General features: G+C 41.6%; 1 protein-coding gene across 2 annotated transcripts in view; it reads left to right on the forward strand.

Annotated features, from left to right (window-relative positions):
• Positions 1-13,811, forward strand: part of LOC134338237 (synaptotagmin-like protein 1) — a 72,681-nt gene that overhangs the window by 20,608 nt on the left and 38,262 nt on the right. For both annotated transcript variants that reach the window (XM_063033938.1, XM_063033939.1), the window contains 4 exons: positions 3,192-3,583; positions 5,479-5,627; positions 9,926-10,109; positions 11,007-11,073. In XM_063033938.1, coding sequence (XP_062890008.1) covers positions 3,456-3,583; positions 5,479-5,627; positions 9,926-10,109; positions 11,007-11,073 — 528 coding nt within the window. In that variant the 5' untranslated portion in view covers positions 3,192-3,455. The remainder of the gene's footprint in view (positions 1-3,191; positions 3,584-5,478; positions 5,628-9,925; positions 10,110-11,006; positions 11,074-13,811) is intronic.

Genomic DNA, 13,811 nt, shown 5'->3' on the forward strand with positions numbered 1-13,811 from the left:
AGGGAACTCCACTAAGGGACATCCTTACCCAGCATCCACAATCCATTTTCTTAATTGAGCAGAGCGGGTAGACATTACAGCAGGTCAGACGGCATCTATGGAGAGGAATAAACAGTGAACGAACGCTTCAGGTTGAGGCCCTTCATTAGTGGGCCTGGCTGGTCTCCAGGCACCTATCCTCTCCCCTTCTCATTTCTCATGCCACTCCTGCCCCCACCCAACCCAGCATATGGGTCCTTCTTCCCTTCCTTTTAGCACATGTCTGTTTGATCAGATCTTGAAAGTTCCTTTGAACCAGAAGAAAATGACATCAGCGAACAACATAGCCAAGAGCAATGTCCTCCAGCTGGTTCATGAAACTTCTTCTTTCACTTCTTTTTCTTTCACCCGTGGTTCTGCTACCATTGGAGCCTGTGATCTACGTTTTGGTGGTGTGTTTTGGGCCGATTGAGCAATCTGGCGCTTTGCTGTCTCCGAGAGGACTCTGTGAGGTGTTGAGCGAAGTGCGTGGCCTGGAGACGGGGCATGAGCCCATGATCGACTCCATTTCTCACTAAGGCACCGAGGAAAATTAAATCGTCAAGGCAAGGGGGTGTTCAGCACCATCTACCAGCCTCTCGCTCACTGCTGCTGCAGGAGGGTGTCTGTGGGTGACAGTATCTCTCCCCCTCTCTCTCACTACTCCCGAGAGAAGGTCCCTGTGTTTGAATAATCTCTCGCTCTCCCTCAATGATGCTGTCAGAGGATGGTGCAGGAACAAGGTTTAGTTGATACAGTTTGTGGATTGGACTCTTGTTCACGTAATGATGTGTTTCTGGTTTCTGGTCACTCCTTTTTACGTTGCTATTTTGGGCGATTTTGCATCAGAGCAGCCCATAGAATATGAGCACTGAGCTGAACGGAAACATACCTGGACTCTCTGCATTTTATATTCTGTGTTTTTTGCTCTTTTTATGTTGCCATTTTCACAATTTTTTTGCCTGCGGGAGGGATTTGATGCTTTTCTTCGGACGGGTTCTGTGGTTTTTCTTTGTTACTTGGCTGTGTCTTTGAATCTTTGAGTTAATATGGCAGTCTCTTCCTCTCTCAGTAGTTCTCTGTCACCTCCATGATAACCAAAATTTGTATTGTTCCTGTGTGGCTGCAATGGTGACTTTATCTTTAAGGTCTTACTTTCCTCTCTGAATACTGTTCAGTCCAGTGCTGGGAATGACCAAAAGTGAACGAGGTCTCATTGGGGGATCAATGAAGATCCTGTTATTGCCACACCTTTCTGGGCATAAACTTCTCTAATGCTGTTTTAAGCTTATTTTGACCAATTCCTCAATATCGGCCATTAGCATTAAATGCAGCAAATGTTTCAGTTCAGCAAAAAGAGGTTGCAATCCAATTTCTAACCGATTGAGTTTTCGAGACAGAGCAAACTTATTTCTGTTCTTCAACAATATTCTTCATATCCTGTTTGAAAACTGATCTTGTCATGGTATGTATCATACAGTATGGGTCAGTCTGGACATGGTGGAGGATTATAACTACCTGGGGATACGAATTGACAATAAACTGGACTGGTCAAAGAACACTGAGGCTGTCTACAAGAAGGGTCAGAGCCGTCTCTATTTCCTGAGGAGACTGAGGTCTTTTAACATCTGTTGGATGATGCTGAGGATGTTCTACGAGTCTGTGGTGGCCAGTGCTATCATGTTTGCTGTTGTGTGCTGGGGCAGCAGGCTGAGGGTAGCAGACACCAACAGAATCAACAAACTCATTTGTAAGGCCAGTGATGTGTGGGGATGGAACTGGACTCTCTGACGGAGGTGTCTGAAAAGAGGATGCTGTCCAAGTTGCATGCCATCTTGGACAATGTCTCCCATCCACTACATAATGTACTGGTTGGGCACAGGAGTACATTCAGCCAGAGACTCATTCCACCGAGATGCAACACTAAGCGTCATAGGAAGTCATTCCTGCCTGTGGCCATCAAACTTTACAGCTCCTCCCTGGGAGGGTCAGACACCCTGAGCCAATAGGCTGGTCCTAGACTTATTTGCTGGCATAATTTACATATTACTATAATTATTTATGGTTTTATATTGCTATATTTATACTCTATTCTTGGTTGGTGCAACTGTAACGAAAACCAATTTCCCTCGGGATCAATAAATTATGACTATGACTATGACTATGAATGCATTATTTTTTAAAAAACCCATAAGAAAATGAGTTCCCGTAAGAAGATGGTGCCACCAAACAACACGACCAAAGGTGATGTCCTTCAGACTGTTATGAAACTGCATATTTTACTTCTTCTTCTTTTAAATATGATTCTGCTAGTATTGGAACCTGTCATTTACATTTTGATGGTGTGTTTTTGGGCTGGTTGAGCGATCTGGTGCTTTGCTGCCTCTGAGGGAGTTTGGTGAGGTTTGGAGCGGAGTGTGTGGCCTGGGGATTGGGTGCAAGCCCTTGACCAACTCCATTTCTCGCCGATCGCGCTGATTAAAGTGTCGAGCAAGGTTGAAATCAACGAGGATGAGAGCGGATGTTCAGCTCCGTCTGCCTACATTTGACCAGTCTCTCTCTCTCTCTCTTTTTCACAGCACCCAGAGGAAGGTGGCTGTGTTTGACCAGTCTCTCTCTCTCTCTCTCTCTTTCGCTCTCTCTCTCTCCTCTCTCTCTCGCTCTCTCTCTCTCTCTCTCTCTCTCTCTCGCTCTTGCTTGATGCTGTCAGAGGATGGTGCTGGAGTCTTGGGGGTCTTGGGCAAGGTTTAATTGATGTGGTTTGTGGATTGGACTCTAGCTTATGTTATGATGTGTTTCTGGTTTCTGGTTACTCCTTTTTCCTTTGCTAATTTGTGCGATTTTGATTGGGGCAGATTGGCTCTGCACCCTATAGTCAAGAAATGACACTGCGCTGAACTGAACTGAACTGAACTAAAATGAACATTCCTTGACTGTTTCAATGGTTTCATGTTTAATATTCTGTGTGGTTTTCGCTATTTGCCTGATTTGTTCTTTGTTTTACTCGTCGCGTATTCGATATTTTCTTTGAGCGGGTTCTTTGTTTCACGGCTGTCTGTGGGAAGACAAATCTCAGGGTTGTATACAGTATACATACTTCGATAATAAATGCAATTTAAATATTGAATGATAAATGATGGAATAAAATCTCACAATTCTTGGTTTATTTACAGTGATTGATGCCTGGACCAGCACATGAACAAGTATTTGGCACGCAAAAGGATTTTCTGCACCTTATCTTTGCTAAGAGTGGAAAACAGTGAGCTTTTTGGATGGATTTTGCTGCATTGCCCAGGCTGTTAAGTTTGGAACTGATCAGAAACATTCTCAATTAGACTGCAATATGCTGAACTGTATTGCAAGGCTCTTCTTCAAATTGTACAGCTGAAATTTGCCACTTGAATATCTTGAAGTGTTCTGGCGTTGGTCATCTTGCCATGGAATTAGACTTCAGTATAGATGAACTGGTTGACTTGAGCTTCCTAACAGAGGAGGAGCAGGATATGATTATACAGGTTCTGTACCGCGATACCGAACTCCGCTTATTGGAGGAACAACGTATCAAGTGAGCAGAAAAAAAAATTATATTCAAATAAGTTTAAATCCACTTTTTCTGACAATTAACTTACTCAGTTATACTTATAACTATTTTCTTATACCTGTTTTAGTAATGGCCTTTAATGTATGAAAAACAAATTATGATCACTTCTAAAAACCCCTTCTACTTAATAATTTTTTTAACAGCTGAGTTGTTCAAGCAGCATAACTTCTTGGATAATCATGATTTCTTTGATTCCTATCATATTCAAATTTTTTCTACTGAATATTAAGAAACTAAGTGTGTTCATGGACCTCATAAACCCTAGCACTATCACTGTGATGAGTACCAATTTTAGGTCGTGTACTGTTTACATTCTCTGATACTAAAGAAACCTAAATCTAATCTAAAGCACAAAATCATTTCCAGGGCTTAGCAATGATAAGGCAATTGACCAAAAGTAATTAGATATACTGTTATTGTTTGTACTTCTTTTATTAAATATCCTCATAGCTTTCTCCATTCCAGAACCAATGTTAAGCAATACATGCTGCCAAACAGTATCTATGAGCCTTAGTTAACGATTATTTTTAAAGCCGAGTGGAGTCATCGGGAAGTCGTCGCAACGGCGTTTTTTTTTTTAGCAGGCTTTCTTATTTTTATGAGGCTGAGTTGCTAGCTCGACACTCAACCCAGCACGGATGGAAAGCGTGCAAGGGAGCCGGCTGGATTCGAACTCGGGAGCCTTCGCTCCGAAGACCGGCACCGATGCCACTACACCACCAGCCGGCTAGTTAACAATTTACTATGGCCCATTACCAAGTACTTATCCAACTTTCATCAATTACTAATGCTTTATTTATGACCAATTAGCAAACGGGTGCTCTGAACTTTTAAACACTAGTAACCATAATCAAATGGCAAGTAGTAGCCATTGTTAATTTCTAAGCGGCATTGAAAATCATTTCCAAACTGGCAACTTGTACCAACTTAATCAACACCATAATTATGTGCTGTTTTGTATGGCATAGGAGGTTATGATCTTTGACCACGATTGCTCTTGGCAAATTTTTCTCCAGAAGTGGTTTGCCATTGCCTTCTTCTGGGCAGTGTCTTTACAAGACGGGTGACCCACCCATCCATTGTCAATACTCTTCAAAGATTGTCCTGCTTGGTGTCAGTGGTCGTATATCCAGGACGTGTGATACGCACCGGCTGCTTATAAGACCATCCACCACCTGCTCCTATGGCTTCGTGTGACCCTGATCGGCAGGGCTAAGCAGGTGCTACCCCTTGCCCAAGGGTGACCTGCACAGAATCCAGAGTAACACACACAAGGTGCGGGAGGAACTCAGCAGGTCAGGCAGCATCTATGGAAACAAGTAATCAGTTTTGGACTGAGACCCTACTTCAGGACTGGACAATGTTCTTCAGCTCAACATTGACCTGTTCCTTCTCTGATTTTGGTATACAGAATTCAGATTCCTGATCTGATATTCTTTTTTTATTCCTGATATTTTGTTCTCTGACTCAACTCAGTGCTCTTCTACCATTCAAGTGCACCTCACCAGTCATCCAAGGAACATCAGCTGCATTTATCCAATTTGTCCTTATAATTTAGTCCTTTAGCTATGATATTATCCTATAGAATCAACGTAAATTACACCATAATAATGGCGCACATTCAACTGCCATTCGTGAGATTTGGCTCCAATGATTACACTTGTTTTAAATTGCATTCAAAAATCCCAATACTGAAAGGAATGAGTTGATCAATAGAGTGCATTACAGCTCAGGTGTTTAACTCCTCCACATTGCAAAGTTTGTTCAGAATTATTTAAATGTCCTAATTGTGAATTTGCTCTTATTTCCACTTTAAACACAAAATGATCCTTCAGATTTTTCTGCTGTGAAATCTGCAGGAAGTTACAACAATCAATTCATGATCCAGAACGACTAAAAATTGCAACAGGAGATTGGTTCAAGGAAGCCATGGCAAAGCGCCACACAGACAACCGATTCGGATCCGACATTATCCGGGCTTCCATTCGTAAGAAGAAAAGAACAAAAGGTAATTCCGAAAATGATTACAGGCTGTTTTGAAAAGAAAGGTCAAAGTGCATATACTGTATAGTACATTTAAAAGAGAAAAACTGGCAAATTGAATTATGTCCTGTGGAGGTGTGACTTATTTGCCAGATGAAAGCCACTTCCACCATGTCAGTTGGTGATTGGCCCATTTAAAAACTGCAACTGATCTTTCCTAACAACACACATCAAAGTTGCTGGTGAGCGCAGCAGGCCAGGCAGCATCTCTAGGAAGAGGTACAGTCGACGTTTCAGGCCGACACCAGCAACTTTGATGTGTGTTGCTTGAGTTTCCAGCATCTGCAGAATTCCTGTTGTTTGCGTTCTTTCCTAACAGTTGGTTTGCCACAGTACCAATTGCTAGTTCAGGGCACCTCAGGGGATATTTTAAAAAAGCCCATGCCAGAGTGAGTGTGTGTATGTGTGTGTGTGTGTGTGTGTCTCTCCCCCCCTCCCCTCCCCTCCCCTCTCTCTCCCCCTCTCTCCCCCTCCCCCTCTCTCTCTCCCCTCCCCCTCCCCTCCCCCTCTCTCTCCCCTCCCCCCTCTCTCTCCCCTCCCCCCCTCTCTCTCCCCCTCCTCCCCACCTTCATTAAGCCATTGGGAAGGTATGCTCAGCACACACTTTTAGCTCAGTATCTTTTTGTGGAATATTTAGTTTTATAGTTTGTCTCACTTGGGGGACTTAAATGTTTGGTCATAGCTTTTACTGTTTGTAAATAAATGACTAATGTGCTTCACACACAAAAATGCTGGTGGAACGCAGCAGGCCAGACAATATCTATAGGAAGAGGTACAGTCAACGTTTTGGGCCGAGACCCTTCGTCAGGACTAATGTGCTTATTCGTTTCACTCACCAAACCTGTGACCCTGCTTCCACGTTACACACATAACCAGGACTTGTGATATGCACCAGCCACTCATACGACCATCCACCACCTACTCCCATGGCTTCACAAGACCCTGATCGGGGGCTAAGCAGGTGCTACACCTTGCCCAAGGGTGACCTGCAGGCTAGCAGAGGGAAGGAGCGCCTTACACCTCCTTTGGTAGAGACATATCTCCACCCTCCCTAACCATAATTCAATAGTTAAAGGTATTTATTAGCTATTTCTTTAATGTTATATTGTCCCTCTTGGTGTCGGGGTAAAATATTAGTGAGTATGTGCAGGGCCATCTGCAAGGAGAATGAGGACAAGAGGCTAAAGTTTATGCTACAATCCATGAAGAGTTGTTGAGGTCCGTCAGGCAGAGTTTCAGGTGTTTGTCCAGAATAGGAGTTCCCAAACTGGGGCCCATGGATGCCTTGGGTAACGGTAGGGGTCCATGGCAAAATAAGGGTTGGGACATCTGATCTAGAAAGTTTAATAAGGCAATATTCTCAAAGGTAGTTCCCAATGTCACTTGCTAACCTGTATTAAGCCAGGAAGAGAAATGAGGAAGGGTATGGCAGAAGAGGTGATGCAAGAGGGAGGTTTTCAAATTCTTCAGTCATTGGGACAAGTTTTGAGGAATAAAAACCTATAAAATCTGCTGAGTGATGTCCTCAATGTAAAGTTAACGTAAAGGTGCTCTTGGAGGGATTTAAACTATTTGCAAAGGCAATAAAAACCAGAACAGCAATGAGATCTGAGGCAGAGTAAGACTCTGGTATTAAACATTTCCATCTAGTCTGCCTTCAGAGTCCTCTCTTCAGAAATGATTGAACTAGGTGAAAGAGCATTAGTCAAACTGAGACCTCAGGATTGTCCACAATCAGATATAATTGTTCAAAGCTGCATAAAACTCTGTTCTCTTACCTCTGAGGGTTCATCGATTGTGCTCTACAGTTTCATGAAATGGTCTAAAATGAACTTCACTTCAAAGATTTGAAAATTCAGAGTACATTTATTATCAAAGTATGTGTGCAGTACACAACCCTGAGATTCGTCTTCCCCACAGACAGCCACGGAACAGAGAAAACGATGGAACTTGTTCAAAGAAAAACATCGAACCCCCCGCCCCCGTGCAAAAAAAAGATTAAATCATACAAATGGCAAAAAAACGTGAAAAACACAATAGATAAGACATCAAACCAGAAGTCCAGGAATGTTCAGTTTCTTCTCAGTTCAGTGCAATCTAGCGTTGTGACGTCTGCTGACTGTAGGCTGCAGAGCCAGCCTGCCCCGATCATAGTCACACAAAGTAACAACAAAAAAAAACGGTGCAAACAGAAACCAGAAACACATCAAAACATGGACTACAGAGTCCAATCCAAGAGTTGGAATCTTCTGAGAGATACCTCATTGCAGAATGATTACAAATTTTATGGGCGTGAAATTTTAGCCCATCAGTGAATGTCCAATTCGATCAACTTGCTGACTTTTCCATTGGTGCTTAGTGTCAGCTTTTGTGACTTCAATGCTGTTTAACTAAAATTGATTTTGAGCAGCTAATCAAAAATGTGTTTTATTTCGAGGCCAGTTTTTTAAAAAATAGGTGAAACCTTATTCTTATTTTCAAATCCCTTCTTGACCTTATTTCAAGGTTCCAGTGTCCAACATCACTGCATTCTTCCAATTTGGTATCCTATATAGCTGGAGATTTAATTTCTCTATTACTGCCTTCAACTACATGGACCCTAATCAATGGAATTCCCAGATTAAATTTCTCTCTATCCTTACCCCTTTCCTTCTTAAAGATACTTCTTCAAAATACCACATTTAACAAGCTTTGTTTTTAATACCCTGATATGTCAATTAGTGAAAATTGCAGCATGGTAAAGTAGTGGTTAGCACAACGTTTACAATGCCAGCGACCTCCATTCAGGGTTCAATTCCCGCCTCTCTCTGAAAGAAGTTTTTATGCTCTCTCCGTGGCTGTGTGGGTTTCCTCCCACATTTCAAAGACATACGGTTAGGGTTAGTGAGTTTTGGCGTTGGAAGTGAGGCAAAACGGTCGCTTGATGCAAAACGATGCATTCCACTAGATGCCTTGATGCTTCACTTTATTTGTACATGTGACAAATAAAGTTAATCCTTTACTAAACTTGCTATCAAATTTCAGCTGATAAACTTCCACTGAAGGGCTTTGGGGAATTGTACTATTAAAACTGCTGTTAACTACAAGTTACTATTGTTGTCAAGAAAAGGTCCCTCAATGGGTTGTATAAATGTTATTTCTTGACTCATTTTCAAAGTTCAAAGTACATTTATTATCAAAGTATGTTCATTCATTCGTCATGTGCTGTGTCTTGTGTCGTAGGCGACCATGGTCTTTCCATGACCCTGATGATTCTTGGCAATTTTTTTCTACAGAAGTGGTTTGCCATTGCCTTCTTCTGGGCAATGTCTTTACTCTTTGTTATTACGAATACTCTTCAGAGATTGTCTGCCTGGCGTCAGTGGTCGCATAACCAGGACTTGTGATAAGCACCAGCTGCTCGTATGACCATCCACCACCTGCTCCCATGACTTCTCGTGACCCTGATCAAGGGGGCTAAGCGGGTGCTACACCTTGCCCAAGGGTGAGGGAAGGAGCCTCCTTTGGTAGAGACATACCTCCATCACTCCATCCTTATCCAAGTACATATATGTTTATTAATATGTGTAGCAGCTATTCTAACAAACCAATGCTGCTGCTGGTGACATAGCACAGATCGTTATCCTTGTGTGGCGCGTCCTCCGATCAAATAACAATGTTCCAAAAAGTCAAAGAACTGTATTCGATCTTTTACACGCAACTAGCAAAACATTAAATCTTGAAGCAATACAATTTGCATAATTATGCGGTCGACAAAAGATATGACACCTGGAGGACCCCTGAATCAAACTGTCCAGAACAAAGCATGAATACGCAACTTATTCCCTTCACTTCTACCACGCCCCCCACCCATGTGACTAGTTACCGTAATTAACATAATAAATGCACAGCACTGAATACAATGCAGATAGAGAATAGATGCATGGCTCCTACAGTATGACAACAGTTATCCAAGAAAAAAGAGCAGTTGATCATTTCTGTAATTTACAAGAGGTGACTGTGATTCTTATTTCTCGGCCTACTGCAGTATAGCATGTGTTATCCTTTCTATTCAAAGAAAATACAAAGTAGTTTTAGGCATGCTTACATGTACAGAACACATCTATGAGTCTGTTGCCTGGATACTATAACTTACCCAGAACCGAACCTCTTCTCAGTTTTTAGTTTTACCGCTAAAACTGGGGTCATCTTGAGAGAATCCAAAAGAGCCATTATTCAGATTGAATTTACCATTTACTTCAATATATTTTTGTCTGATTATAGATAAAGGAGAAAAGTGGGTGACAATTAATGAGGAGAAAGTCATTACTGATGAACAGAGCGACCGCAACCAAGAGGAACATGAGAATGAGAATGTCATTGTAACTAACGAAGAGACAATTAATTCTGAACTGGTGAATACAGCAGTAGATGAGACAAATTACAAACAGTCAGGAAGTAACAACAGGTAAAGAAAAATATCTTGACTGTTATGATAAAAGATCCCTGATGCATCGTGACGCAGTGCTGGTGCAAGATGGAGGGAGTATTGTGTGGGAATGAGACTGGGGTGAGGGTGCATTTCAGAAGTGATACTGAAGTGAGGGATTGAATGCAATCTGGGGGTAATGTTGAATTGAGGGTAGAGTACAGATGTGAGATGGAAATCAGGGAGTAATGTGTATCTCAATGTGCACAGGCAATATCGGAACCCAAGCGTGGAAGAAAAGTCAGACTCTGATGTGGAGACAGCAACAAAAGTTTATTCATGATCATTCCAAAAGAACATCGCTGGCTGAGCCGAACAACACCATGAGAAGTAGCATTCTCAAAACTAGGACCCAGCGATCAGGGCTAATCAGGCATCCACTTAAATAATACAAATAACAAGGAATCCCTGAGCCTATCAAAATAAAGTTAACAAGATTAAACAAAAAGGCACCGGCAGACTGCATACAAAGAACAAGTTGCTAGAGAAAATAACAAGGAACTCTAAATGATTAACGACTGTCATTAAACAGCAATAAACCAATTCAGGTGGTCTAAAATCCTTGGAGCCCAATGCTTTCCGGCACCCCACACGGGCCTGAAAAGCTCATTACAGTGTGGGTACGAGGCTAGGTTGAGGATGCAAATATGAGGCTGGAGTGGAGGGTGCAATGGGGATTCAAGGCTGAAGTCAGGGTTGGAGGTGGGAATGAGGGTGGATCATGGATGTGATGCAGGGCTGAGTGGCCAGCGTAGGTACAAAATCAGAATGAGGGTATGGTGTGGCTGTCAATTCAGCACAAGATCGCACTGCAGATGTGCTCTGCTGGTCTGGCTTTATATTTGCACTGATAGTCCCCGTTTCTTCAATTTACAGTTCAATTAACGACGAATGCTATGTTACATCAAATGAGGAAACTTTTACTTTAGACACTGATGCCCAGGTTAGTTCTTTAAGTGATTAAAACTAATTTCTGATGTACTTGTGTACCAAACTACAACTTTTAACCAGCTTGAAATTTTGTTGATAAATACTCAGTGAATTTGAAAGTGACCAAGAGCTTTCCTCCGGAACTGTACTGGTGTGATCAGAGACCATGTGGAACATGCAAAAATTTCTTTCCCGTCACGTCACCGTTGGAAAAGGCAAAAATTCCTGACTAATTGTCTTCTTTTCATGGAACCCTCATTCAGCAAGGATACTGATGAGGTGGGAAAGGTGTAGAATAATATATTAGACACTTTAGTGTTGGTACAGTTTAGGTGACGGGAGAGAAAACAAAAGATAGTAACTCTGTCCGTGAAGAATAGGAATTTCAGGTTGTATACTGTATACATTCTCTGATATAAGTGGATGTCTGTGAAGAGTAAGAATTTCAGGTTGTATACTGTATACGTTTTCTGATATTCATGGATGTCTGTGAAGAGTAAGAATTTCAGATTGGATACTGTCTACATTCTCTGATATTCATGGATGCCTATGAAGAATAAGAATTTCAGGTTGTATACTGTATACATTCTCTGATATTAAAATGAACCTTTGAAAGAGAATTTAAAAGGTCTGAAGTAGGCAATAGTTTTAAGAGGGGCAACAAAGGTATGATCGGGCTAAATTGAGTCTTCTTGTGCATTATAAGTGCAAGATTCTGTCATCCTTGCACTTCTGAATTACTTTCAGACTTATCTGATGTCCTCCTAAATAACCTTCTGAATTCCACGGCTGCCTCCACTTCTTTCTTGCCCACCCTTATCCGTTCAGTCTTAGCACACCCTTACTCTCTGTTTCATATATCTGTCACCTTCTCCTGCTGCCAAATCTTCAACTGAAGCTGTAGTATTGAACATAGTAGATACTTTGAAAGAGATAACAAATTAATCCTACCTTTCTCCTTTTACTTTGGCCTCACATATCCCATTTAGATTTCTAGTCCTCCAGTCGAGTTCATTGTCATATGCACCAGTTGATACAGATACACTGACAAATTCCTCTCCCCCAATCTTTTTATTCTGCTGTCTTCCCTCTTGCTTCTCAGTCCTGAAGAATGTCCTTGGCCTGAAACGCCAACTGTTTATTCATTTCCATAGATGCTGTCTGACCTGCCGAGGTCCTCCAGCATTTTGTGTGTGTTACACTAAATAAAAATACCTGCTGCAGTATCACAGATAGCCAGCATGTAAATCATATCCCTGTTGTAAGAGACTACTGAATTCACTTCCACTGTCCTTTCTTGCAGAACATTCCCACTCTTAAATATTTACTTAAATAAAATTAAATATTAAAACAATAGAATTCCCATGACCCCTTTTACTAATTTACTTTTGCTAATCCTGGTAACCCTTGAGTTGATGATCTACTTACTTTTCACAATTTGAATTTGTCCATCAAATCTCAACCTATCTCTGCTCGAAGATCAAAAACTCTGCCTTTTCAGTGCCTTTAGAGATTTGTGCCTGCATAATCCTGTATCCTTTTTACATCCCTTTAAATTTGTACCATTTCTTTATTAATCCAATATTCTTGAATCAGAATCGTGTTTAATATCACTGGTGTATGCTGTGAAATTTGTTTTTCTCGCAGCCATAGTACATTGCAATTTGCAATACATAATTTTTAAAACTCTAAATTGCATTTATATATATAAATTAAATAACTTGTGAAAGAAGTAATGAGGTAGTGTTTGTGGATTCATTGTACATTCAGAAATCTGATGGCAGAGGGGAAGAAGCTGTTCTTGAATCGTTGAGTGTGTGCCTTCAGGCTCCTGTACCTCCTCCCTGATGGTAGCAATGAGAAGAGGGCATGTCCTGGGTGATGGGGTCCTTAATGATGGATGCTGCCTTTTTGAGACATTGCCATTTGAAGATGTCCTGGATGCTGGGGAGGCTAGTGCCCGTGATGGAGCTGGCTGAGTTTACAACTTTCTACAGCTTTTTCTGATCCTGTGCAGTGCTCTTCCAGACGGTGGTGCAGCCAGTTAGAATGCTCTCCATTGTACATCTGTAGAAATTTTTGAGTGTCTTTGGTGACATACCAAATCTCCTCAGACTCCTAATGAAATATAGCCACTTTTGTGCCTTCTTTGTAACTGCATCGATATGTTGGGCCCAGGATAGATTCTCAGAGATGTTGATACCCAGGAACTTGTAACCACTCACCCTTTCTACTGCTGATCCCTCAATGAGGAGGTCCACAATCAATTCTTTGGTCTTGAGTGCAAGGTTGTTGTTGTGACACCACTCAACCAGCTTATCCGTCTTACTCTTGTACACCTACTGGTCACTATCTGATATTCTACCAACAATAGTTCTTCATAGTAAGCCTCTGAATTACCTACTTAAAATTCATTCCTACATAAGCAAATGACTATTTACACAATTCTCCAGATACAGCCTTTATCACTGTCCTATATATTGAAAAATAGCCTTATTACTTTTGTATTCAATTCCATCAATAATAACCAATATCATTCATAATTTGGGGTGGCAGAGCGATTAGCACAACGCTTTACAGGACTAGCGACATGGTTCAATTCCCACCACTGCCTGTAAGGAGTTCTTCCCATAACTGCATAGGTTTTCCCTGGGTGCTCAGGTTTCATCCCACAGTGCAAAGATGTGCCGGTTGGTGGGTTAATTGGTCATTGTAAATTGTCCCGTGGTTAGGCTCGGGTAATATGGGGGT

Source organism: Mobula hypostoma, chromosome 26 (assembly GCF_963921235.1).
Source record: "Mobula hypostoma chromosome 26, sMobHyp1.1, whole genome shotgun sequence".
In the NCBI taxonomy this organism is placed as follows: domain Eukaryota; kingdom Metazoa; phylum Chordata; class Chondrichthyes; order Myliobatiformes; family Myliobatidae; genus Mobula; species Mobula hypostoma.